The sequence below is a fragment of the Sceloporus undulatus genome, chromosome 3 (genome assembly GCF_019175285.1).
Source record: "Sceloporus undulatus isolate JIND9_A2432 ecotype Alabama chromosome 3, SceUnd_v1.1, whole genome shotgun sequence".
In the NCBI taxonomy this organism is placed as follows: domain Eukaryota; kingdom Metazoa; phylum Chordata; class Lepidosauria; order Squamata; family Phrynosomatidae; genus Sceloporus; species Sceloporus undulatus.
In genome coordinates, this window is record NC_056524.1 from 145,518,251 (window position 1) to 145,545,045 (window position 26,795).

The window sequence follows — 26,795 nt, forward strand, 5'->3', positions numbered from 1 at the left end:
GTCGGCTCCGGGTCGCGGGGAGCTGGCGAAACGGAAGCGCGGGCCTTTTTGGAAGGGGAGCGCTTCTTCTCCTTCACCTCCGGTGGATCGGTGGCGGGCCGCTCCTTGGAGGGCTTGGATTTTTTAGGGGCAGGATCACGACCGGACTTGTCGTGGTGCCTCTTCTTCCCAGGCTTGGGAAGCTCCTCCGTTGGGAAGAACGGGTTGTCCGGGAGGTCCAAGAGGACAGCAAGAGATAAAATCATCCAGAAAAGCTGTGAAATCTTTTGCATCACCACACAGGTGTCTCCATATATCCAGTAAATTAAAATTCTTCATTAAGTAAAAAAAATCTGAGGGAATTTACCTTGGGTTTTTTTATTTCCTTTTTGGGCAGATCTATCTAATTTAGGGTCTAAGACAGCATTCCAGTCCACCCCTCTCACACACAACATAGATTTTCCAATGAACTCTAGCTCATGTTCAATTGGACTCTGAGTCTTCCCTCATCATCAGTCTAGTCTCCAAACCCACTCAGTTCATTACCACCAATTTCCTGGTAAACCAGGATGCATGCTTAGCTCCATTTGATGTGAGGGTGTGCTTAGGTGCAATCATGTCCACTGCCATGGTCATTTCCCTATTCCAAAAATCAGCCAAGGCTTAGACAGGATCACCTGCCAATACAACAGGAAATTCCTGAAGGGCCACCAGGAATCCATTAGACCATTTTAATTGGCACCTGTGGTGGAGAAGGAAAGGAGGCGATGTGGCCCAGCCTGATCTCTCCCACTTGGTCTGTGGGAGAGAGAGAGCTGAGCAGTGTCCAAGAAGCACCAGAGAGACAGGTCAATTGGCAGGAGGACCAAAGAGAGGCCACCGGGCAGGAGGAAAGGAGTGGTCAGTTGGACTTCAGAGGAGAGAGCGAGGCAGTCAGGGGAGGAAACATGGAAGAAGATTGTTGGGATAGGCACACGTCGAAAGGGAGAGGAGAGAGGGTTTCAACTCGGTATGAGAGGGGTGGCCTGCGGGGTTGCAGAGGGAGAGACTCTGCACCTGAAACTGGTCAGGGAACAGCTGGGTAAGCCCCAACAACAGCTTGAAGACAGCTGGAGACAGACCCATGGTTATCATGGAGGACATGAAGTCCTGAGCTGCTCCTGACAGAACAGTCTCTGCATGGTTGTTGAAGTCCCCCAGCACAACCACCACTGAGACGAACTCAGGAAGGGAGATTGTCCAGTTGGGTGGACAGCACACCAACAGAATCCCTATTCTGTCCCGACATCCACCTTTAAGTAAACAAGCTCATACCAAGCACCGTGGGACAGGGTACCTAACTGCATAGTAATTGATACTAAAAGCACAATCTTAAAAGGGAATAACTGTAAAGAAGCCACTTTAAGGGGCTCAAATAGTGCTTTTGTCAACACTTCTACCATTAAATTCAAAACCCGGTAGGGAAATCTGTGTTTTGTTGGCAGTGTCAATGAAGTCACCTCCTTTAGAAACCTCTTCACATGAGAATGCATTAAGAGGTCAGTTTCCCCTAGTCTCAAGACGGTTGAAAAGGTGGCAACTTGTCTTTTTAATGTGTTTGGTCTCTTCCCCCCTACTTCCTTCTCAGAGGAAACAATAACATCACTTAGTTTAATATGCTCATTTATTGAGTTAAACACCAATTGCTAAAGGCCATGTTGTTGATTCTCTGAGTAGAATCTCTTATGCTAAGATCATTTCAGCTTCAGCCAACCTCTCTGAATAGTCTTGCTGAGTAATATGTCTCTATTAATATCCATGTGATTAACTATAACAAATTTAGATCTTGAAATATATGATGATGTAGAAAATCTGGCTTTTGTGACAGTCGCTATGGCTTTCTGATTGACAACTGCAGTAGATTTGGAAATCATGGTCACCTTGGCCAATACAGAGCGAAAGAAAGATTTATACGATCTGAAGAGAAACCAGAGTATACAGAGCAAATAGCACCACAAAACTTCCCATTTGAATCTTTGTTAACACTCTCTGAATAACTGGAAGAGGTAAAAATCCAGAATGTATGCCCTGATGCCAATGCTAGCACTCTATGCTGTTTTTGGAAAATATCTGATTAGTTTGTAGTTCTCCTCAGAGGAAAATAAATCTACCTGGAATGGTCCATAGTATCTTTCTAACTAGTGAAATACTTCCTAGTTCAAAGATGATACTACTTGGTAAATCATGTGCCTGCTTGGTAAATCAAGTCTGCATGCACATTTAAAGAACTCGTTAAGTACACCACAGTTAGTGACTTCAAAAACCTCTCCACCCAATGGAATATCTTGTTTGACTCCCTGAGTAAGGGCTCAGAGTATATTTCAATTTGGTTATAAGTGTAAGAATTCAATGACAAGTTGTCTGTGCATAAAATAATGTATTTGCCCTTGATCATAGTTGCAAACTCCATCAATGCCAACTGCACTGCTTTCAACTCCAAATAGCTGATGTTAAATTTCAAATCCAGATGAGTCGACTCCCCTTGAATTGAATGCCCCTTGCAATATGTTCCCAGCCTGGAGAAACTTTCATCTGTGGTAACTACTACCTTTAAGTGAATCAGAAATGCTGTTCCTTTGTTCAGGTTTTTATGAAGCTACCACTTCAGGTCTTCTTTCACCTTATGATTCTTCTTCCTCACTTTCACCATATGGTATGGTATGAGTAATTGCTGCAGTTTTGAAATATGAAATCTTTCTCATGGAATCAGTTGAATTGTCAAAATTGAGGTTCTTGAATTCTTGCCCAAGAATTATCTTCTCAAATCTAATTTTCATATGATGTTTTTCTCTTATTTTAACCTCCTGTTCTGGGACACGAATAGGCATTCTTTCTTGGTGTCTATCAATATACCCACATGAGTAAGAGATGTGACTGGCTCTAAGTGATTTTTCTCAAAGTTTATTACAAACCCATGTTTTTGTAATATTTGCAATGTCCTGTATACATTTCCTTTGATTACATCCTTGCTCCCTTCCTTCCTGAGATGAGCTATTATTGGAACCAACACCTTGGAGAAGACTCTGGGAGGTGAGGCTAGACCAAACAGAAGAGCCTTGACCTGAAAAAGGTTGTCTCTGTATTGGAAACAAAGGTATTTCCTGCAATTTGAGGGCCATAGGTACAAGCAAATATGCTTCCTTTAAATCAGGTGAAAACATCCAATCACTCTTTTACAAATTCTCTGATGGTCTGCAAGGTTTACATCTTGAACCTCTCATTCTTTATGAAGTTGCTGAATAATTTTAAATCCAACACAGAGTGGTATGACCATTGCTTTTAAGCTCTGTGAAAAAGACTGAAACTCTTGAACCTCTTGACTTGAGAAATCTGTTCTATAGCCTCAATTTGCAGATGAACTATTGTATCTCTTTGTATACAATCTCCACTTACTCTGCTCTTGGAGTTAGTGAGGGAAAATACCTGTTGGTTGACTTTCTGTGAGAATAAGATCTTGTACCCCTGAGTACTTAAATCATCCAGTGATATATTGTTATTTCTGTCCAGGTCCAACCTTAATGCAACCTTCCCCCTACTGGCATGTCCTTCATGCCACTACTCTTTGTTGTCTCTGTCACCCTGAACAGCTCCTCTCCTTTATCATACCCTTGTCTTTTGTTTTGGCATTTACCTCTCTTCTACTAAACTTGCCAGCACTGTACTCATTTTTAAAATTGCTGTGTGTATGTGCCTTAAACTCATCTGTAACATACTGCAATCCTATGAATTTCAGTTTTCTTAGCCAAGGAACACTCAAGGTGATTTTGCCAATTCTTTGAAATATAGCACAAAGTATCTGATATTTCTTGGCAGTCTTCTGTAATCAACTGAATAATATGAGGCGTAGGAGGAGAGATTATAAGGAGGGGAGGTTTACCTCTCTCTCCAGCCAGGCTTTTCAGGTAATTGGACATTACAGCACAGTACCATAAGGAAAAAGAGCAGGTTTGACATTCTCATGTGTTTGTAGCATGCCTAAGCATAAAAGAATATATTCATTCCAATGGGTGAGCCCAGAGTGATGAAACAGACACAAATTCTACCTCATCACATTTTCTAATACCTTGTTTGACTCTTGTTTCTGAATCTTTCAGTTAATTTTTTCCAGGTCAGAATTGCTTGCATACCTCCCAAAAATACACAATATATCTAATAATTGTTATGTACTATAATTAACTATTTGATTTCCAGTTAAAATCTTATGTATCCATACTAAAAAAAGTATACATTTTCCTCTATTTTGTTGAACAAAACATGAACAAAAATCAATTCTGAATCACAGCCTTTTAAACAAGGAAAAGTCCACTTGTTTTATGTAGCTGTGTAGTAATGTAGATGACATAGTTTACATTAAACAGTGTACAGGTGAAAAGTCTAACTGAAATATCACTTTAAGAGAGGACTACAAATTCAGTATTGTTGGGCTGAAACTACATAGCCCAAAGAAGCTGTCAGGAAAACTCTGGTTTTATTTTCCAGAGTCCTTCTCCACTTGAATGTCTATGAAAAGTGCAGATGTTTCTCAGGAGTTCTCGAAAGACACAAGACTGTTCTATACTCAGCTTTGATTCATACTCCTGCAATATTTCCCTAGTGCTAGCTTGACCTGGGACATGAGCCCGGAAAGCTATGAAGGTTTTGACATCCATAAGCAACTCTTCATGCTCTGTTGCTACAGAGAGTGCCGACACTATCTGCTGATCCCTCCCGTCAGTTTGAGCATCTGTTCTGTGAGGCACCAGCAGATGATTTCTTTCTCTCATTTTGGCCAGCAAAGAGGATGAATCCAGGGTACATGAAGAGGACTCTTCTGCTTCCAGTCTACCACTGAAGTGAGAAGTAGAAACATTTTTATCTTCGCCTCTCTCTCTTTTAGTGTCCTGCAAGAAGAAATGGAAAAGAAATGGAAACGTCTCAGAGCCTAGAATTCAACTGTGCCTCATCCTGGATGTCATAGTGTTAATGAAATACAGTAGTCTTTACCACCCTGAAACAATTCCTTGGTTTTGACTACAACCCTCATGAGCTTGGTCAGTGATGATGGCAGTTGCTATCCAAAACATCCTGGAGAAAGACTGATAACTACCCAGTGAAAATCTAGCTGACACCAAACTTTGTTGCTGCATGCCTTCAAGTCATTTCCAACATAAAAGGGAAAGATCTTAAGGCTATCATGGTTTTGTTAGGGCAAGATTTGTTCAGAGGGAATTTGCCTTAGCCTTCTTTTAAGGCTAAGAGTTAGACTTGCCCAAGGTCACTCAGTGAGTTTCCATGGCCAAATGGTGATTTGAACCTGGTCCCCAGAGCTGTAGTCCAATGCTCAAACCATTACACCATGAGCAGTTTATTCTATCCATCTACCAAACAATTCAAAAATCCAGAAAAAAGTACATTTCCAAAATAGCTACTGAAGAACCTGTGGTTTACCTAATGAGGACCTTGACACATCTCACTGCAGATGTTTTCCAAGGAAAGTCTGGCGCAGCATTTTATGTACCAGTTCACACACTTCAGTTATTGCAAAGTACCACATTTTATAAATGAACATATTGTACAAAATACAAGTGGAATGTGCATCTGCAATGTGGATTAATAAATACAAAAACCCCTGCACCAGCAATTCCAGTGAAGCCCTTCTTCACATTGATTTCGTAGTATTAATTTTAACTAGCAGAAAAATTCAATAACCTGCATGATATACTAACAGAAAAGAACAATATTACACAATTTTGAAAACAACAGTTCTGATGTGTTTTTTTAAAAAAATCAAGCACCTTCTTTTATATACACTGTCTGAGTGACAGACAGTATATATATTTTTCAATAAAATACATTTTCTTAAAATGCTTCAAGAACCTTGGGTCCCACCCATATACAGGTTTTAGAATGAAAGGGAAACATAACAGTGATATTTTACAAATCAAATCTAGCATGTTGAAATAAGGACAGGTTGCTCACCTATAATGGTATTTTTTCGAGTGGCCATCTGTGAATACATACAAATGGGTTGTACTGCGCCTGCGCACTGCTGCTCGGAAACTTCTGGAATCACTGGGCATGTTTAACTTTGCAACTTTTTGACAGTAACTCTGCCCATCCCTTATAAGTCCCTTGACTTCCTGCTCTTTCCCCAGTTCCGAATTTTACGCCACCTAAGCGACATAGGAATGAGCCAATGTGGAGCAGAACACTGAGGGGAGGACAGGCGGGATTTGTATGTATTCGCAGATGACCACTCAAAGAAGGACAGGTTGCTTACCTGTAATGGTATTTCTTCGAGTGGTCATCTGCGAATACATACAAATGGGTTTTACTGTGCCTGTGTGGTACCATTCGGAAACTTCTGGAATCACTGGGCAAAGTACACTTTACAACATTTAGAAACTTTTTGGCGGTAGCTCCGGCCACCCCTATAAAGCCTTGGTTGTTCTCTGATTTTGTTCTACTCATGTCCAGAGCCCTCGTTATTGAGGTTAAGGCTCCATCTCCTCCAGTGAACATCCTGGTGTTCCAGTTGGTGGATTCTCAGTTTTTCCAGCCCTGCTTCCCCTTTTGCCACCATAATTTTGGCCCCAAAACTTCACCTCAACTTATATGTGAGATCGACTTATAGTCGAGTATATACAGTAGGCTTTCTACTTGTGCAATCAACTTTTATTGGACCCGAAGACAGAACTCCATCTCAGACCCACTTCTTTATTTGCAATGATAGTTGTGTTATAGTGACAGACCAAGGAGTTAACAAAACAATCATCGGTTTGAACCTTTCAAATTTAGAACCAAGTGGAATGTTTTTTGCTATAATATTGTTGTGTTTTACCTTGCATGTCTTTCCTGTAGATGAAGAAGATGTAGATGGCATCATCAAATTTGGGTTCCTCTTCTGTCCAAACTTTCTTCTGGGGGAAAAAACCAACAGAATGAGAAACACATTCTTCTCAAAATTATACCAAGACATCAATCCATAGCTGGGAAACTTTTTTGACTGTAAGAGCTGTAAAAAGGACAGAGCTAAAGCCACACTTTAATTTGGCTTATAGACATATCCACCCCTCCCATTTATACTGTTATTGAACCCTTACCTATTGTATCTGTCTCCCTTCCTTCTCTCCCTCCTCTCCCTTTATGTCTCCTTCTCTCTCTATCTTTCTCCCCACTTCAATTCACATACAATCTGGTGCAGCAATTAGGCTTTTAAAAGGTCCCATTTGTGTATGAGATTTTTTTAACTGAAGAAGGAGGCTTAAGTCTATGAAAGCTCATACTACCAATTTCTTTCTTTCAGTTAGTCTCAAAGGTGCTACAAGATCCCCTTGTATACCTAGAACTAACAGCAAGACAGTGTCAGTAATTCAAGGAAATGGTACAGTGCACATGGATAGTTATCCCTTCCCTCCCCAGCTGCCTCCACCTCTTATGCAGCAATTATGGTTTAGGGGGAAGGAGGAATGGAGGGGGAGAAAAAAGGAATGTGACTACACCTTTATGACTAACTTGTTTTTATTTTGTGAGAAGGCTCAGCCCAGCACTAAGGGTTTCAGTTCAGTTTAGAGCCTAATAGAACTACTGTGGCTGAAGATTCTATCAAAAGGCTCCCAAAATGCCCCTATTTCTTGAATAGCAGAGGTGTACAATGTTGGACTTAATCCTGGGCAATAATCATATTAGGAAGATCAGTTTCTCAAACCTTGTTTTGTATTTATTAAATTTATTAAATGGTTATAGGCCTGTGAAGATAAATGTGAAATGCTATTTGGCCTGAGTTTTAGAACTGCCTATATATCAGAAATAAAAATAACCGAGGAGGGCCAGAGAACCTGCTCATTATCTCCTGCAGGAATTCAGGAGAGAATCAGTGAAGTCTATAGGTTTTCCACATAAGACATTGGCTAAAGTTGAATGTTGCTCTGTGGGAGATCATAAAGTTAGAAGTGTGGTAGCTGCATAGTAAAAGTGTTGATCTGAAACTAATGTGGCCATTTTATCTTTTTCCTCTCTAGATATGATATAACTTAAATATCTGAACTCATGAATCAGGCAAAAAATAAATAAAATCATAGACTTTACCTTGTTGAGCCAGGCAGGCCAGTAGGCCCAGTCGATGTAGGAACACAGGAAGCAACTCCTTGGTATCGCTGTCGAGAGATCCTTAAGGCTTTAAGGGCATCTTGAGCGACCCGACTGGCTTCTGCTTCCACTAGCACATAATCTGGACTGGAGGATTCCATAATGACATCATGTTTCATTACACTGTGAATTCCTGGTGGGATAGTATAAGGATTGGTGGGCAGGAAGGAGAAATACATCTTGTTTTTTAAAATCTAAAATAACATCTGTTGTGAAAACTACACGTGCATTCTGTTTACTCCTACAGATTTTCTCAGTTCATTCATCTCAGCAGCATCTAAGGATTTTCCACTCGAGGGGTGTGAAAGATCTTTTCCAATAAACATTATTTCTGCAGCTATCAGCAATTTTAAGTATCTTGTCCATAATTCATAGTACAGTGGAACCTCAGTATCTGTGAACTTGCCATCTGCAGTCTTCAGCATCTGAGGATGGCAAGCCTGCAATGTCCACAACGGCAGTATGGGCATGCAGCCACACCATCACTGGGGACAATTGGACTGAAGTGCACCTTAGATTGCTCACGCTTCATCTGCAGAAGTTGGGGGCTATACACTCTTTTGAGCAGTATGATTTCTGAAATTATGGATTCAGCTCCACTAAAATTCTGAAATTATCAAATATACATCTCTTTTCAGGAATTGACCTTATGTTGTGGAGATCTAAATGGGTAGCAAACATATAAACCTGGCCCTTATTAAGGTTCGTCATAACTGAAGTTTTATAATTATGCCCACAATCATGTTCATTTTTGATTTCCCTAAACACCAAAAGAAATGGAAACAGAGGAATAAAAGTAATAATTTGAAGATTATGGTCATTTTCATGGCTGAAACCCTAGCAAAGAATTATAGCCTATTTTCCATGTAGCTTTCTTCTTCTGCACTTTAAGGGGTTGTAATTTGGATCTGAATTAAGGTTCACTTTCAGATTTTGTGTTTTAGATCTGTATTCCAAACACTGACAAAGCAATATTTATTGTAATACAATCAAAAATTATGCCTAGATATTTTATATTCCAGTCATATGTCTGACTAGTTTTCAGTAGATTGGATTTTGTTTTAGAAAATTCCACTTTACTCAATCAAAGGCTTTTGCCACATCCAAAAACAACATAGTATGGGATTACTGCCTTTATAGCAATGGTCTTTGCTCTCATGGCTCTATTTTGTTCCCCATGCTTTTAAACATGTACTGGAAACTGCATGGAGAGGGAAGCAATTAGGAGTTTGCATTGATGGAGGTCTGGACACAATAAGAGAGTTCAACAAAATCCCACAAAGTCTGGGAGTGTCAGTTGAGAGTGGATTAATCTCCCTGCTCCTTTTCCACACCATGTCTTCAATCTGATTAGTGGCACTATTTGCCAGAGTTGGGATGAGGAGCCTTTATCTCTCCTGACATTTTTGTCTTAAACTACTAAGAGCTGCACACATTATGGTCAACACTATTAGACTAAGGGAGTTTTGGGTTAAATATTTTGAAGGGACAAAGGTTCTCTACTATTTGTGTAACAGGTTTATGTAGATAGAAAAGTGAAGTAAGGACAAGTTGCCTATCTGTAACTGTAGTTCAGCAAATTCACACAAATGAGTTATCCTGTGCCTGCCCATTGCATCTGTTGCAATCTTCTATAGCATTCTAAAGTGTTTTGGCAGTAGTCACACCTATCACTAGCCACCCTATATAAGGGTTTGCCTGCCAAAATGGCCAGTTCCATTGGATGTGATGATGGAACGATGGGCAGAGTTGTGTGAGTTTATAGATGACATCTCAAAGAAGGACAGGTTGCTTACCTGTAACGGTATTTCTTCGAGTGGTCATCTGCGAATACATACAAATGGGTTTCACTGCGCCTGCGCAGTGCTGCTCGGAACCTACTGGAATCAGTGGGCAAAGTTTACTTTGCAACATATAGAAACTTTTTGGCGGTAACTCCGCCCACCCGTTATAAGGCCCCTGCCTTCCCACTCTTTTCCCCAGTTCCGCAATTTTTCCGCCAAGCAGGCGATGGAAAGAGCCAATGAGAGCAGGACACTGAGGGGACGGACGGGTGGGATTTGTATGTATTCGCAGATGACCACTCGAAGAAATACCGTTACAGGTAAGCAACCTGTCCTTCTTCTTCGTGGTCTCTGCGAATCATACAAATGGGTTTAGACTGACAAGCTTAGGTATGCGGCGGAGGGAGTGTCCTGAAACCAAAGCTATGGTTAATCCAAAGGCATATTTATTACAGTAATAAACACCTTGAACCATAAAAAGGGTCAGTCTTTTTTGTTCATGCAAAAGGCAAACATAGCAATAACACTGCTAAACCTGAGAAGGGAACAGGGGTCATGCAAGACCGGTCCCATAGAAATGTACAGATCAACATTCAACAGAATGTAAACAGTGGTATATGTACATAAGTACTGAAACACAAACTACAAAAGTAGTGCAATCAATGCAACCCTGAAACCAACACAGTCCTCCCGAAAGCTGCGTCTCGGATGGCCCTGGTGTCCAACCTATAATGCTTGATAAAGGTTAGAGGTTGGGACCAGACAGCAGCCTTGCAGACATCCTCCAAGGGAATCCCCGACAGGAATGCAGAGGATGCTGCCATTGACCTTGTGGAATGAGACCGAACCCTGCCAGGGAGAGGTTTGCCCAACAGTTCATAGCAGAGGTGGATGGTACCAGCCACCCATTTGGAAAACCTCTGCGCAGACACAGGCAACCCTTTTTTCGGTTCCGAGTAGCATTGGAAAAGTCTCTTGGACCGACTGGAGGCAGCAGTTCTGTCCAAATAAAACACCAGTGCTCTCCTGACATCAAGAGAGTGCAGGCGTCGCTCCGCATCCGACGTCGGGTTGGATGCGAGAGTGGGTAACACAATGTCTTGGCACATGTGAAAAGCAGACACTACCTTCGGCAAGAAAGTAATGTCTGTCCGGAGGACCACCTTGTCCTTGTGGAACCTCAGGAATGGCTGGTCCCTCCGTAAGGCACAGAGTTCGCCTGCACGGTGGGCAGAGGAGATGGCCACAAGAAAAGCGGTTTTCCAAGTCAATAGTCTCAAGTCCGCTGTGGCCATCGGCTCAAAGGGCTTGGATTAGAGGGCGGACAGTACCGTCTCCAAACTCCAAGCCGGTGCAGGTACCGACACAGGAGGATACAGGTTGGCACATCCCTTAAGGAACCCCTTCACTAAAGGATCCTTGAAGAAAGAAATCCTCCCCCCAAACTGGTATTTGGCACAAATGGTAGCATTTGATGGATGTGAGGGACAGCCCCTCATCCAAGAGTGCCATCAAAAACTCCAGAACCACTGGAGTGGAAACCTGAGCAGGAGACAAGCCCTTTTGGTCAAGGAAGAGGCTAAACCTCCTCCATTTCAGGGCGTAGGACCGCTGGGTGGAAGGTTTCTTTGCAGCCAGGATCACCGTCCATACTGCCTCCGGCAGGGCAGTCAAGGCTGTATCCTCCAGGCTACCAGCGGCAGGCTCTCGATGTCCGGGTGGAGAATCCGTCCGTCCTGGATCGACAGCAGGTCCGGACGAGGGTCGAGACGGAGGAAGCATCTCCTGGAGAGGTGAAGAAGGGATGCAAGCCAGGGCTGTCTCGGCCACCACGGGGTGATCAGGATCGCATGCGAGTGGTCCACTGTCATCTTGGACACCACCATGATGATGAGAGGGAACGGAGGGAAGGCGTAGAGAAGCTCCCCCGTCCAGAGGAAGGCGAACGCGTCTCCGAGGGATCCGTCCATTCGCTTCCTGGAGCAGAACTGGGGACAGTGGCTGTTCCACCTGGTCGCGAAGAGGTCGATCCGGGGGGTTCCCCACTGGTCGAAGAGGTCGCTGACCGTCTCGGGATGGAGCCTCCACTCGTGGCACACCGATGGAGATCTGCTGAGGCGGTCTGCCAACTCGTTGTCCTCCCCGGGAAGATGAATCGCCTGGAGGAGGACGCGTCTCTGGATGCACCAGTCCCAGATGCAGAGCGTGAGGTCGAGCAGGGTCCTGGACCTGGTACCACCTTGCTTGTTGATGTAATACATCACGGTGGTATTGTCCGTCCTCAGGAGGACCACCTTTCCTGTGACAGCGAACTCGAATGCCCTCAATGCCTTTTCCACTGCCAGCATCTCCAGAGCGTTGATGTGGAGGAGCTTGTCTTGTGCGGACCACCTGTCTTTGATGACCAAGACGAGCAGGTGAGCTCCCCATCCCTCCAGGGATGCATCGGTTGTCAGAGTCAGTTGTGCCTGGGGCTGATGAAAGGGCATCCCGGTGCAGACGTTGCGGCGGTCCAACCACCATCTGAGGGAGGCGGCTATCGGTCTCGGTACCGTGAGCCACTTGGACGGGGGGTCTTCCACCGGAGAGAAGACCGAAAGGAACCAGGATTGGAGAGGCCGAAGACGAAGTCTTGCCCAGGGGGTGACGAATGTCGTCGATGCCATGTGGCCTAGGGCGACTTGGACGTCTCTGGCTCTCACCCTTCTGTGGGAGATGCACGGCCTGAGGGACGTTGTCAGGGCCTGAAACCGGTCCGGAGGGAGGAAGGCTGAGCAACTTTCGAAGTCGAGGACGGCCCCGATGAACTTGACCTGCCTGGTCGGTGTGAAGTGGGACTTTTCCCTGTTGACGACCAGTCCGAGGGAGTCCAAGAGGTGCAAGGCGAAGGAGACTGCCTCCTGCAGCTCGTGTTGGGATTCGGCTGCTAACAGCCAGTCGTCCAGGTAGGGAAAGACCATGAAGCCCTTTTGATGAAGGTATGCCACCACCGGTGCCATGCACTTTGTGAAGACCCTTGGAGCCGTGGCCAAGCCGAAGGGGAGCACGTTGTAGTGGTACGCGGTGGAGCCGACAGCGAAGGCGAGGAATCTCCGGTGGGACTCTCGAATCCCGATGTGGAAGTAGGCGTCCTTCAGGTCGACGGCCGCAAACCACAGGCCCTGGTGAAGCAGAGGCAGAATGGAAGCCAAGGTTACCATTCGAAAGCGACGGTAATCAAGGAATAAGTTTAATTGTCTCAAGTCCAGGATGGGCCTGATGCCCCCATCCGCCTTCGGTACCGTGAAGTATCTGGAGAAAAAGGCTCGAGGACATTGGTCGGGCGGTAGGGGGGAGATTGCCCCCTTACCAAGCAAGGCGCGCACTTCGTCGAGAAGGGTGTCCGAGGGGGGAGTGGACATGAAGGCTCCAGTTGGAGGGAGCTCTTGGAACTCAAGGGCGTAACCCCTACGGACGATGTTGAGAACCCACGAGTCCGATGTTATGGAGGCCCAGATGTTAACAAAGGGCCTCAAAATGTCCAAGAAGAAGAGGGGTGAAGGAGGGACGAAGTGCGCTGCGTCCCTTCAGGTTCTCTTCTTCCCCTGGTCGGTGTCCTGCCGGCGGGACTTGCGGTACCGAGGCGGGAAGTTGCAACGGCCAGAGGAGGAGGAAGACTGCGAGGGAAAGCGGCGTCTCTGGGAGCCCTGTTGCTGGGACTGCCGATCCCGGGAGAAGGTCCCCTGTGACTGACCTTGCGGCTGCCACGGGCGCTGACGCTTCCGGAACGGAGAAGCAGGTGTAGAGGACATGCCATGCTTCTTCGCCGCCGCCTTCATCCTGAACTTCCTGTTCAGGCGGTCGTCGGTCTCGGCATGGAAGAGCCCGGTCCCGTCGAGCAGCATGTCCTCGATGGCCGCCTTGACGGTAGGGTTGAGGTCCGAGGCCCTCAACCAGGCGTGTCGTCTGAGTGCCATGGATGCAGACATGGCCCTTCCCGCACAGTCAGCCATGTTCCTGGAAGTGGTGATGAGCCAACTTCCGATGGAGTGGGTCTCGTCCCTGACCTCGACCAACTGTCTCTGGACATCATCCGGAATGTCCGGGATGAGGGGGGAGATCCGTTCCATGAGGGTCTGGATATAGGCCCCCATGCAGGCGGTGTAGTTGACGGCCTTGACTGCAAGGGCCACCGCCGAATAGGCCTTCTTGGCCAGTCCATCCACTTTTTTCGCCTCCCGGTCGACAGGGGAGGTCGCCTGCTTCGGAACGAAGCTGTGTTGGGCTCCCTCCACGATGGCAGAGTTCGGCCTGGGGTGGTCGGCCAACCAGGGACAACTTGCCGGAGCGACTCTGTAGAGCGACTCTACCTTGCAGGAGGATGCAGACAGGGTGGCCGGGGAGTCCCAAGACCTCTTAATGATGGTCTGAAGCGACGGAAGCAGAGGGAGGCAAGGTGGAGTAGGCACCCGTCCGTGCACCCGACGCTCCACCGGATCCTGAGCGTCGTCGTCCGGGAAAGCGAGCTCGATGTCGAGAGCCCTCGCCCTCTTCACGACGTGTTCGCTGAAGGAACGGACGTCGTCCGATGGGGAAGACGGCTCAGGATTGTGCATCCTCTGAGGTGAGGCCGACACCGAGAGGACATCCTCATCCGATGGTGCCTCGGAGGGAGGCAAAGGCTCGTCATCGGAATCCAAGTCCGAGGAAAGGACATCTGCCACTCTGACCTGGGATCTCGGTCGGGCCGGGATGAGGTCAGTCGAGGAGCGTGAGTGCCTGCGAGGTGGGGATGGCGGCCTCTCGTACACGGATACGGTCGGGACCGATCTGGACGAGGTGCCCTGCTGAGGGTCTGCTGGATGGGGGTTCAGTCTGGTGAACTCCCTGATTGCTCTGTCCTCCGATACCGACATGTAGTACCGGCCCGACTGAGTGTCGAGGAACAGGTCTGGTATCTGCTGTCTACGGGGCGGGTCCTCGTAGTCGTCGTTCCCGGAGTGGGGAGGCGACTGTTGTTCCGGAGAGAGAGGAGGCGCGGTGTCTTCTGTCCTGTGGACGAAGTCCATGGTGGGCTGAGGTGGTGGCGTGTCCGGTACCGGAGTCAGCCGTGCCTCGGGCGCAGACTCTGGATCACGGGGAGCTGCCGGAGTGGAAGCGCGGGCCTTCTTGGAAGGAGAGCGCTTTTTGTCCTTCGCCTTCGATGGGGCGGTACCGGGCTGATCCTTGGACGGCTTGGACTTTTTAGGGGCAGGGTCACGACCCGTCTTGTCGTGGTGCCTTTTCTTTCCCGGCCTCGGGGTCTCCTCCGATGGGAAGAATGGATTGTCAGGAAGATCCAGGAGGACAGCCGCCGCTCCTGATGAGGAGGGTCTTGGAGACCTTGCCCTGTCAGATGATGGGACATGGGTCGCTCCCGAAAGCACAGCCAGCTCCTTCGGCTTTGGAGCGTGGCGAGATGCCTTGGATGCCCTGGAGGACGAAGGCGAAGCGAGTTGGACCTCAGCCTCGGCAGCTTTCTTTGCATGGGAGCCCTCCGGTCTCCTTGTCGATTTGGAGGCCGGGTCGGTACCCTCAGTCCCCGAAGACTTGTGGGGGCGCTTGGAGGGTTCGTCGGTGGCACTGGGCGGTTTCGAGCCATGGGCCACATCGGAGGTGGTGGGAGGAATTGTCCCGGCCGGGATACACACCACGCTGGAAACGGCGGCCCTCGCGGATGTCACGCTGGACACACTGGCCCGAGAAGATGAAGCAGGGGGTGCGGAAGGCGGGACGGAAGACGAACGTGAACCTCCCTCTTGCACCTTGCCCAGGGCAATCGCCGAAGTAAGCCGGGACTCACGGTTTTTCCGGGCCTGAGAAGAGAGGGATCTGCAGAGCAGACAGGCCTTGGTGTCATGGTTCTGGCCGAGGCACAACAGGCAGGAGGAGTGCGGGTCTTGGACGGGCACCTTGCCCCCACAAATGTCGCATTTCTTGAACGGAGCAGGCATTTCCGAAGTCGTCAGAGCCAGAGGAAAATCCAAAGCGAGGTCAACAGTCCGAAAGTCCGAAGTTACCAGGGGCGGGAGACAAAGAGTGGTCAAAAACAGTCCGAGGTCAAGATGAGAAGTGATTCCAAATGCAAGCTAAAGCGAGCGAAGTTCCCTGAAGCAGCTAGCGCGGCGGAAAAAAGGAACTGGGGAAAAGAGCGGGAAGGCAGGGGCCTTATAACGGGTGGGTGGAGTTACCGCCAAAAAGTTTCTATATGTTGCAAAGTAAACTTTGCCCAGTGATTCCAGTAGTTCCGAGCAGCACTGCGCAGGCGCAGTGAAACCCATTTGTATGATTCGCAGAGACCACGAAGAAGAACTATGATTACAGGTTTACAATCTGTCCTTCTGTTCATGGTCTACGACTCACGCAATTGGGAGACTAGCAAGCTACAAGAAGTAAGGGGTGGGTGTGTCATTGTAAGCAAGCTACTTTTACTGAAAACCATAAACAGTAGAACAAAACAAGAGCATAATTGCCCTCTACTTATGCAACAGGATAGCGGAAAACAAAACAAAACAGGTTTTCAAGGCAAGAAAGAAACCTAGAAACAGTAAAATATAGTATGAAAGATTTTGGATTCAAGGGCATTCAACAACACGGTACATAGCCAAAAGTATATATATCCACCTAACAGTACATAGTTGAAAGTATCTTGAAACATTCAGTATTGGCTTGAGACTTCAAGTCCACTCTGTAATGTGAAATGAAACTCATAGGTTGGGGCCATGTATCTGCACAGCAAATGTCCTCAATGGCCCACCAGTTAGGAAAGCACATGAAACAGCAACCAACCTTGTTGAATGGGCTGGAACCCAAGCCAGTGGGTCCTTTTGAGCCAGTTCGTATGCCAGATATATGGCTGACACTACCCACGTCACAAAATGCTGGGAGGAAATAAGCAGCCCTTTCTTTGATGCTGGATAGCAAATGAACAGTCTTGGGGAAGCTCAAAAAGGTGCAATCCTATAGATGTAGAAGGCAGTGCCCTCTGTACACTGAGACAATGCCAATATTTCTCGAAGTCCAAAGAGTGATTATGGAACAAGGAAGGGAGTACAGTCAGCCCTTCTTATACATGGATTTCTATATATGGATTCAAACATCCACGGTTTGAAAATGTTCAAAAAAAGTATAAATTTCAAATATCAAACCTTGATTTTCCATTTTTTAAAAAGGGACAGCATTTTGCTATGACATTATATTTAATGGGACTTGAGCATACACGGATTTTGTTATACACGGGGGATCTTGGAATCAAACCCCAGTGTATAACAAGGGTCCACTGTACAATGTCCTGGTTCAAATGAAAAAAAAAGACACCATCTTTGGTAAGAAAATGATGTCCAGTCTGAGAATAACTCTATTGGGATAGAAACATTGGTACAGGTCACCTACCTGCAGGGCACAGAGTTTACCAACTCATGTTGCAGTTACAATGGCAACTAAGAAGGCTGTCTTCCATGATAGCAGCTGGAGAGCACAAGTTATCATTGGCTTAAGAGGTTTCACACAAAACTCGTCTAGGACCAGTTCCAAACTCCATCTTGGTGTAGGGCTTGACAGTGGAGGGTAGATGTTTGTAGTGCTTCAGAAATCTCTTGACTGGGAAATCACTAAAGCAAGTAGGCTTCCCAGTCAGTAGATACTGTGTAGAGATAGCAGGTAGATATACCAAATTGAGGACAGGCACTGACCTTGTGAGGAAAGGAACTGTAAGAAATCCAGAACATACCTACTGGTGACCTCCAAAATGTTAACACCCAGAGGTTGCAAAACCTTTTTTCACTTGTAGGTGTAAGTCCATCTGATTGATGGTTGATGACCAGCTATGATAACATCTTTGTTTCTATTTGACATGGTCTCAAGGTTAGGATTTTCCAAGCCAACAGATGGAAAGTGCCAAAGTCAGGGTGTCTGATGTGGCCATTTTACAAAGTGAGGCGATCTGGCTGTTTGCAAGTTGAGTGTACTCCCCTCAAAATAGGTGGAGGAGAGGACAGAACCACAACTGTCTGGGCCATCAGAGAGTAATTAGGATGCAAGCTGCCCTGTCTCAAAGAAGCTTGGCAATAACTCTGGTACATACAGTGAATTGGGGGGGGGGGACACATACAGAGAAAGACTCTCCAGTTCAACAGGAAAGCATCTCTTTGTGACCTCCCTCAACAAGTTCTTGAACAGTATTCTGTGCATTGGGCATTCTGTTCTGTTAATGTATAGAGTGGTATGAAAATGTTCAGATGTAACATATTGGAAATAGTCATTTACTTTGCAGAAGCCTGGAATTTGGCTGCAGCTGGGACTCAAACCAGCAGGTGATGTCCAAGGTCACAGTGTGTGCCAGACAGCACATAGCAAGATGTAAATATACTGTGTCATCTTTGCAAGGGGGAAAGTATTCCAAGATGCACACGAACTTGTACAGGAATGGGCTGGGCAAGGTGGCCACATGGCAAATGTGTATATAAGCCTAGATGTCTGTCTGTACAGTTTGTTGGGGTTTGTAATTGGTGGATGGTGTTGGTGATTGTTCTCACATGCGTCTTTGCAAGAAATAAACAAAGTGCCTCTTCGGAGATAAGCCAGGCTTTGGTGTGCTTACATCTAGCAGTTGTTTTCCTGGCATGCTCCAGCAGCTTGCCGTTGTTTATCTTCACACAAGCTTCCGAGTTTATTCTGCATGCTCACATTTGCATCAACATGTTCTGATGCAAAAAGGTCCAGTTTTGGGGTGCCCAGTGGTGGAAATGGGCTTCAGTATGTCGGCATGGAGCTTCTATTTGAGGGTCAATTTTTTGTCTGCCAGGATGTTTTCTTCTATAGGAAGATGAAAAACAATAATCAAGATGCTTGCTTGGTTGCACCAGCCCCAAAACTAGATTGTGAGATGAGGGAGGGTTTGGGATCGAGTGTCACCTTATTTCTTCAGATAATACACGACCATGGCCAGTATCTGTACTATCTTACCCCTTAAAGTGAAACACCTTCTTTACTGCTAGACATTCCAAGGCATTGATGTGAAGGGTTTTCTCCACTGACCATGTACAGTGAAGTCATTCAAGTGCACTTTCCATACTGTGATTGATGCATCCACTATGACGAGAGCATGTGGCTGAGGAACTGAAAATCTCAGTACTTTGGATGGGTCTAGCCACCAAAGGAAAGACCATGGATAGTAAGCCACTTCTTTGGCGAGTCCTGAAGTGGGTTTAAGGCAGAGATGAACCATGACTGAAAAGGTCATATCTGAAGTTGAGCATTCTGGGTCATTGATGTGGGTGACACTAGCTACTCTGGACTTGAAAAGGTTACCTGAACCTGCTGGGTCCTTAGTTGTCTGTATTGTAGGCAGCTCTGAACTGACTTGTCAGAATGATTGGCAGGAAAGATAGTTTGGGCTGTTGAATCTAATATTGCACCAACATCTAATTCACTGTGTAGGCTGGAGATGAGATTTCTCTTTGATGAAACAAAGACCTAAGTCCAGTAGATGATCCTGGACCAAACTGATGTCTAGGTGCAGCTGTCATCTGAAGGATTCAATAATCAACCAGTAATGTATATAAGGATGCAGGATGAAACCTTGCTGCCGAAGAAACGCGTCCACAACTGCTATCACTTTTGTGAAGACATGAGGAGCTATGCTGAGGCCCAAGAGCAAAACCTGAAACCTATAAGCTTTCTTTCATATTGCAAACAAAGAAAACATTGATGAGGGGCTTGGATCAGGATATGAAAGTAGGCATCTTTCAAGTTCAGGGCAGCATAAACCGCAATACATCTGGTAGTGAGGGATGGGTTTGATAGCTTCTTTTTGCAAGAAGTGTGGTGGAGAATGCCTGTGGGAGGATAAACCTTGAATTGGATGGCATAGCCTCTTTATGAAGTTGAGCATCCACAAATCCATGGTGATAACAACCCAAGCATGATGGTACTGTCTAAGCCAGTCATGGAGTACAGAAGTAGGCATTAGTGGTACAGTGACAGCAAAGCCTTCTGCTTCCCAGGAAGGGTATAGTAGTGGAGATGGAGAAGCAATAGAAGAGATGTCATCTGACAGGGAGTCAAAGCCAGTGTTTGGACCCATCCCCAGATCCTTTCATAACATGCATGGATTTAATCTTCTGGCCAGAAGATGGGGGCTTCTGGGCAATGGAGGATGGTTGTGGAAAGTGCAGTGTTATCTTGCCCTAGACTGGCTGTAAGACTTGGAGGTCTGGCTATACAGTGGTACCCCGGGATACGAATGCGCCGCCTTACGAAATTTCCGGGTTACGAAAAAAATCCATTTAAAAAAACTGTTCCGGGTTACGAAGGTTTTTTCGGGTTACGAAAAATTTTTTGGTGCTTTTCGGCGCTATTTCACACGAAATCGCGGCTTTTCCCCATTAGCGCCTATGGGTTTTTCGGCTTGCGAAGTATTTCGGGTTACGAAAGCGGCGGCGGAACGAATTAATTTCATAACCCGGGGTACCACTGTATTTGTACCAAGTTAACATATCTAGAGCTGGATTGTACTAGACGATTAAAGCCATACTTTTTACCATGGAGCACATCTTTGTGTGTGTTCCAATTTAGTGTTAGTCTTGGAATTAAAGAGGCCTGCATCATCAATGGTAAATCCTCTATTACTGAACAAGCCTGTTTCGAGAGTCCCGAGGAATAAAGCTAATCATGTCAACAAAGAGCTATTGTAATGGTCATCACTTTACCAGTACAATCTAGTGGCTAACTAACTTGTGAGACGCAGATTCATAAGCAAAGTCATTCTGTGGTCTTCATTATCTAATTTGTTCAGGAACAGCATCATCTTTCCCCAAAAAAGCTTGTTATATGCTCTCATGCAGGCTAAAGGTAAAGGTAAAGGTAGTCCCTTGATATGTCTAGTCGTAACCAACTACAGGGGGTGGTGCTCATTTCCAAGCCACAGAGCCAGAATTGTGCAAGGACTGCTCTAATGGTCATGTGACCAGCATGACTGCACCAAACGCTGTTACCTTCCCACTGAGAAGTGGTACCTATCTACTTGCATTTGAATGCTTTCGAACTGCTAGGCGAAGGCTGGCAGAAGCTGGGACTAGTAACAGGAGTTCATCTGGGCCTTGAACTGCTAACCTGCTGATCTTCCAATCATTAGAATCAGTGTCTTAACCACTTGAGCCACATCACTGCATCTAGCCATGCAGGGTAGGTAGCTGGAAATCTTTGCGTTCAAGACAGTGCTGTGCCAGACTTTCTACCCCTTGAATTCAGCTGTTTGGCTTCTTTGTCAGCTGGTGTCAAATGAAGGCAAAGGGAAGCTTGTGAACAGGCAAAATTGACAATAATAGAATTGGGCTTTGTATGTTGTCCAAGGGGAGGAATGTCAGAGTTGTCAACAATGTAGAATCTCTAACTTTTTTGAAGTTGATGGGATATAAAATGGAGTTGCACAAGACTTTCAACTCAGCTGTATTAATATGGAAGCATGGGCATGGCAGCAGACTGTAGTCTGCACCTGAATATGGTGGAGCGCTGGCTGGACACAATGGACACTCTGCAGAAGTTATTGCTGGATATGTAGATCCAAAGACTGCCATTCTTAATATTTGGTTAGTGGACACCTTGATATCATCAAATGGGGAAGAAAGGCCCATGGCACCCAGTAAAATAGGTGGCGATTTCCTGATAGGGAAATCATGGAATCCAAATCCAATCCTGGACCAGATGTAGAAGTCACTATAATAATAGCCTGCACAACCTGATCCACAGAAGTACCTCTAATAGAACCAGAGATGACTGAAGCAGAAGGATGGGCCTGGTCAGTGCCCTTATTCATGGTCTTGGGTCAGTACAGTCTGAGACAAAACTGGTTCCTGGCGAGTAGCAGAGGTGGATTTTTGAGAGGCATGGTCTGTTTCCTTTGTCCTTGTTGGACTGAGGCAACGTATCTTCTTATAAACATTGGTAGACATAACCCCCTCATACACACACATACACATTATATATACAGGTGAATAGAATGATATGCGCATTTGTGTACCTTTTTTATTTGATGTTTGTGTTTACTTCTCCATGTTGTTCTTCATGGTCTCTGTTTCTGAATTTGTATGACATGATGACATTATTTTCTCTGTGATAATTCTATTTTTCCTTTTTTTTCAAAATTTACAGAAAAACTAAATGAATAATGCAAAATAAATATATTCACATATTCTGGCTGAAGACTTTGAATTAGCGTCTCAGTGTCAGACATCGCCTGACACCAATTATGCATATTACAATGGATTTTCAGAGCATATCCCAGGCTTTCTAGCTTTTAAGAAATAATGGAAAAACAAGGTACCTGATTTTCTGAAAAGTTTCTCTAAGACATAATCTTCATTTTTCCTCAGATCTTTCTCTTCCACATTGTCTTCCTTTCTGTACTTTCTGTGCTTCACCAAGTGAGGAATTCGCTCACCTTCAAACCTGGCATCTCGAGAACTTTTAGGTTTTCTTGAAATGGCCTTGTGATGCTTTGTTTTTGAAGTATGCTTGTTGTAATTGTTATTCAGCTGCTCATTAATACCCTGTTCCTTCCTATGCCTTTTCTTCTCATGCTGCCTTTCACTGCTTACACTAGATTCATCTGAGTTCATCAATCTCACATTCTCAGATGCCCCCTTCCTTCTGGATCCTGATTCTTTGACTGATTCTAAAAGTTTCTCTTCTACAATACTGAATGAATCTGTACTCTTGATATCATCTTTTGGAAGAGTAGATGTCCTGCTGGATGTTTCTGGGTTTGTTTCAATCATTTCACATGAGTTTATTTCTGCAGAACATGAATTTACATGCTGTCTTGCTGACAATGAATCTGACAAGTTGGTACATATGGATGAAGTAGTCTCTGCAAAATGACAATGTTTTTTAGATACATCAAAGCGATCTGCAACTTTCCACTTTGTCTGCTGCTTTGGCTTTGGAACATCAGAACCAGTGCCTAAAAAGAATCAAATAACAAAATCATTTGCTATTCTTGTTCTTCATGCTGATGTAAAGCTGTCATAACTTGTCCTACAACATACCTGCAAAAATAGCGCTAGTTTCTGTCTCCTGAGTTCCATCTGGATTGCTCAAAGTAAAGAGTTCATAGAGGTCATTGGATTTAAAAAAGCGCCTTTGCTTTGGATCTTTCAACACTCGGTTTGTTAGAAACTGCTTGAAGATTTGTCTGGAAAAAACAGAACTTTATGTTAAAATACGTAGATCTCTGTTCAAAGAAATAAATACAAGGCTTCACAAGAGAAAAATGTAATGATATGAATGTTACCCTCAAGAACAATGACAAAATTCCAGAATAAAACTGGTGGAAAGCAAGAAATAAAAAGATAAAAAAGATTTTACAAACAACATGAAGTTGTCAGACAGATCCAAAACTACAAGCCATAATGAAGGCTGAGTCATTTTCTGAGGACAAAAGAGATTACAAAGATATCTGAGATGAAATTTATGCTTTTCTGTCATATTTGCACTGAAGTATTACATAACAAAAAAAGAGCAATCCACTTGTAGAGATAGGTTTAAGAATCACAAGATCAAAAACAATATTTTTGGTATCAGTAGGGACAGAATCATTAATTTTGATATAAATAAAAGCAACTTGTATAGCTTAATTCAGACTTCCATGCAGTTTTCAATCAATAACTTCAACTGTAAAACAAGAAAGGGTGCCAAATGATGACTTACATGATTTAGGCTTCTGTAACAAGGACTGAACAGGAAGTACAATTAGTCTCAAATCACTTCTGTCCAACATTTAGCAAGAAAGGAACATTCCCTGGCCCCAAATGTATATATATTTGGTCACATTAAACTTCCAGTAAAACCTGGGATGCAGATAAAGCTAATAAATAACCGTTTGCTCCTAGTCATCCAGTGGATTTCATGACTTAAACCTTAGGTTTCCCATGTCAAACCAGATGTTGCAACATGTTTGCTGGATTCAGATATCACAGTCAAACCATTTTATGACAGTCGGATGTATGTGACATGCTTATAAAATTTCTCTTCAAAAGTACAGAATCATAAAGTGGAAAGGACTACATGAACCACTTAATTCAACCCCATTCTATGAAGAAATATACAACTAAAGAATTCCTAAAAGATACCCATCCAACTACTATTACAAGATCTTTAATGATGGAGAATCAGCTCTTGCAATAAACTTGTTTTCTCTAATGGTAATTTTCTGGTAATTTAATCCCACTGTGTTTGAGTCTCTGGAGCAGTGGAAAGAACAGGTTGCTTCTCTGTAATTGTGGTTCTTCCAATGGTCATCTCAACCTTCACAAATGTTTGCACTTGCACAGAAACTTCATTTGGAATTTTCTAGAGCTGAGTAGCTTTGCAGTTAATCTTGCCCCTGAGTAGTCATTTGGAAGTCAATGATGACACCACAATCACAGCCAAGTAAACCTTCAAAGAGGAGATGGCAAGCCCTCCTTGAAGATGTAGGAGAAAATACAGGCCTGTTGACACTTGAGCAAAGGAAGTAGGTTTTGACTTAGATGTTGCAAAACAGCAGAACTGTCTATTTGTAGGAACACTTACTGACAACTGACAAAACTGTAAGAAGTGAATCTATCAAGCTGTTAAGTGAAGCACCTTGAAATCTGACTGGAGAACATGGCCTTGAGTGTGCGACAGGAGATCTGACCTCATTGGAAGAGTCATACACTAGCACCAGGACAGATGTAGTAGAGGACCAAACCAAGGTTACCTCAGCCAATATGGCTGAACTGGCAATGTCTTTGGCTAATTTCATTACCTTCTTCACATTGTTGTTGTGTGCCTTCAAGTCACATCTGATTTATGGCAGCCCTAAGGCCTCTCATGCGGTTTTCTTGGCAAGTTTCTTCAGAGGGGGGTTTGCCACCACCACCTTCACTGCCAGCAGGAAAGAAGGAAAACCTCTTTTGCAAAAAGTGTCCTCTATGAATCCACAACTTCTCCCTGCCCAGGAACAGAGTTGTTGATATTTTGCATTGTATGGTGAGGTGAACAGATCCAGGAGAGGTGTCCCCCGCTATATGTCACAAGATGAAATGTCTCATCCAAGAGAGCCCACTTGTGCTGAAAGACCTGAGCCCAACTGAGTGAATCTGCTAATATAAGACAGTTTATAAAATAAACTGTGACAGGATGGAATTTAGCATCTGACACACCATTGCGATATGGTCAATGCCAGATAGGTAACAGATAATAATAATAATAATAATATGTTTTATTTATAAACCGCTATTCCAAATAGATCATAGCGGTGTACAAGAAAATTATATAACAGTACAAGAAAAATCTACAATTAAGATACACTGTATCTTCAGGCCAGCCCCTGATGACGCTGGGCCGGCCTGCTCTCTCCCTCAACGGCCGAAAGATGACAGTTATGGAGGGAGGGCACTCTGTCTTCAGGCCAGCCCCTGATGACGCTGGGCCGGCCTGCTCTCTCCCTCAACGGCCGAAAGATGACAGTAGTACTGTCTGTTGTAACTGGAATGATCTTACTCAAATGTGCTTCTTGAACACCTGCAATGCTTTGATCATAAACCAGCAATACTAGTGTTTTTCATATGTATAATTGAGTTCCAGGTTGACCAATGCCCTTCAGCTATTATGCCTCTGCAGTGCTCTCCCAGACTGTCATGGAAGTATCTGTCATTACTATACAGGAGAGATCTGGCATTTAGAATGGCATACTGGAGAGTAGGTTGTGGCATCTCATCCACCAGAGTAGTGAGGGACTGTCAAGTGTATAGATTGCTAATTGTGTAGGGAATTGAAACATTGAAGGAACCAGTGCTGGAGAAAGCCAAAGTTCTGATGAGCCAGGTAAGTGGAAGATGTCTGAGTAGTCTTTGTATAGCATGGGCTGAGCACCGAGGTTAAACAAAAATCAAATTCATCATCTCCTAGAATCCAGAGTGATGGATGCAAACTGCAGGAAAAGAGATTCCACCTCAACATTAGAAGGAACTTCCTGACAGTAAGGGCTTCTCGACAGTGGAACACAATCCCTTGGAGTGTAGTGGAGTTTCCTTTCCTAGAAGTCATTAAATAGAGGCTGGATGGTCATCTGTCAGGGATGCTTTGAATGAGAGTTCCTGCATGGCAGGGGGTTAGACTGGATGGCCCTTGTGGTCTCTTCCAACTCTTCGATTCTATGATTCTAACACCAGCAGCAATCGTCAAGGTATATCTGAATTCCTTGGGTCCTTATGGTGCATATGTCCTGGGATAGTCAAAGGCTTTCATGGCCGGCATCCATAGTTTTTTGTGGGTTTTTCGGGCTATGTGGCCATGTTCTAGAAGAGTTTCTTCCTGATGTTTTGCCAGCATATGTGGCTGGCAACTTCAGAGAATGCTTGCCTGGTTGGGTATAAATATATACTGTGTGACCTGGGAAGGCAAGAGTGATTTGCATGTGTACTGAGGATTAGTGTCTGCTTGATTAGTGTTCATTGTCTGCTGGGAAACTCCTGATCCTGGGAGATTTCTCATTTGGATTTGTTCAACACAGTATATATTTATACCCAACTCCAGATGGTGGTACAATGTAGAAGCCCAAGACTGAAGTGGGCTTGGCCTGAGGGGATCAAAGACCTCTTGTGGTGCCATTCTGAGTGAGAAGTCAAAAGTATGACTTCAAAGGACAGACTGCATACCTAGAGTAGAACATAACCTGGAAGAAAGATGGGTGGGTTTATGTGAGTTCACAGATGATCACACGAAGAGCCACAGTTGCAGGTATGCTATCTGTCCTTCTCTGTGGTCTCTGCAACTCAGAGCCACAGTTGCAGGTATGCTATCTGTCCTTCTCTGTGGTCTCTG

The 26,795-nt window shown here is 44.9% G+C and overlaps 1 protein-coding gene across 8 annotated transcripts in view; it reads right to left on the minus strand.

The window, feature by feature from the left end:
- Nucleotides 1–2,912: 2,912 nt before the first annotated feature.
- The window catches only part of ERCC6 (ERCC excision repair 6, chromatin remodeling factor), a 131,578-nt gene continuing 107,695 nt past the window's right edge, over nt 2,913–26,795 (minus strand). For 4 of the 8 annotated variants that reach the window (XM_042460842.1, XM_042460841.1, XM_042460844.1 and 1 more), the window contains 5 exons: nt 22,994–23,139; nt 22,270–22,908; nt 8,086–8,278; nt 6,839–6,917; nt 2,913–4,898 (listed from right to left, as the gene is read on the minus strand). In XM_042460842.1, coding sequence (XP_042316776.1) covers nt 4,470–4,898; nt 6,839–6,917; nt 8,086–8,278; nt 22,270–22,908; nt 22,994–23,139 — 1,486 coding nt within the window. In that variant the 3' untranslated portion in view covers nt 2,913–4,469. Of the gene's footprint in view, nt 4,899–6,838; nt 6,918–8,085; nt 8,279–18,546; nt 18,762–21,966; nt 22,909–22,993; nt 23,140–26,795 lie in introns of those variants that run through there. The other 4 variants (XR_006103158.1, XR_006103159.1, XR_006103157.1 and 1 more) reach the window with 4 other exon arrangements.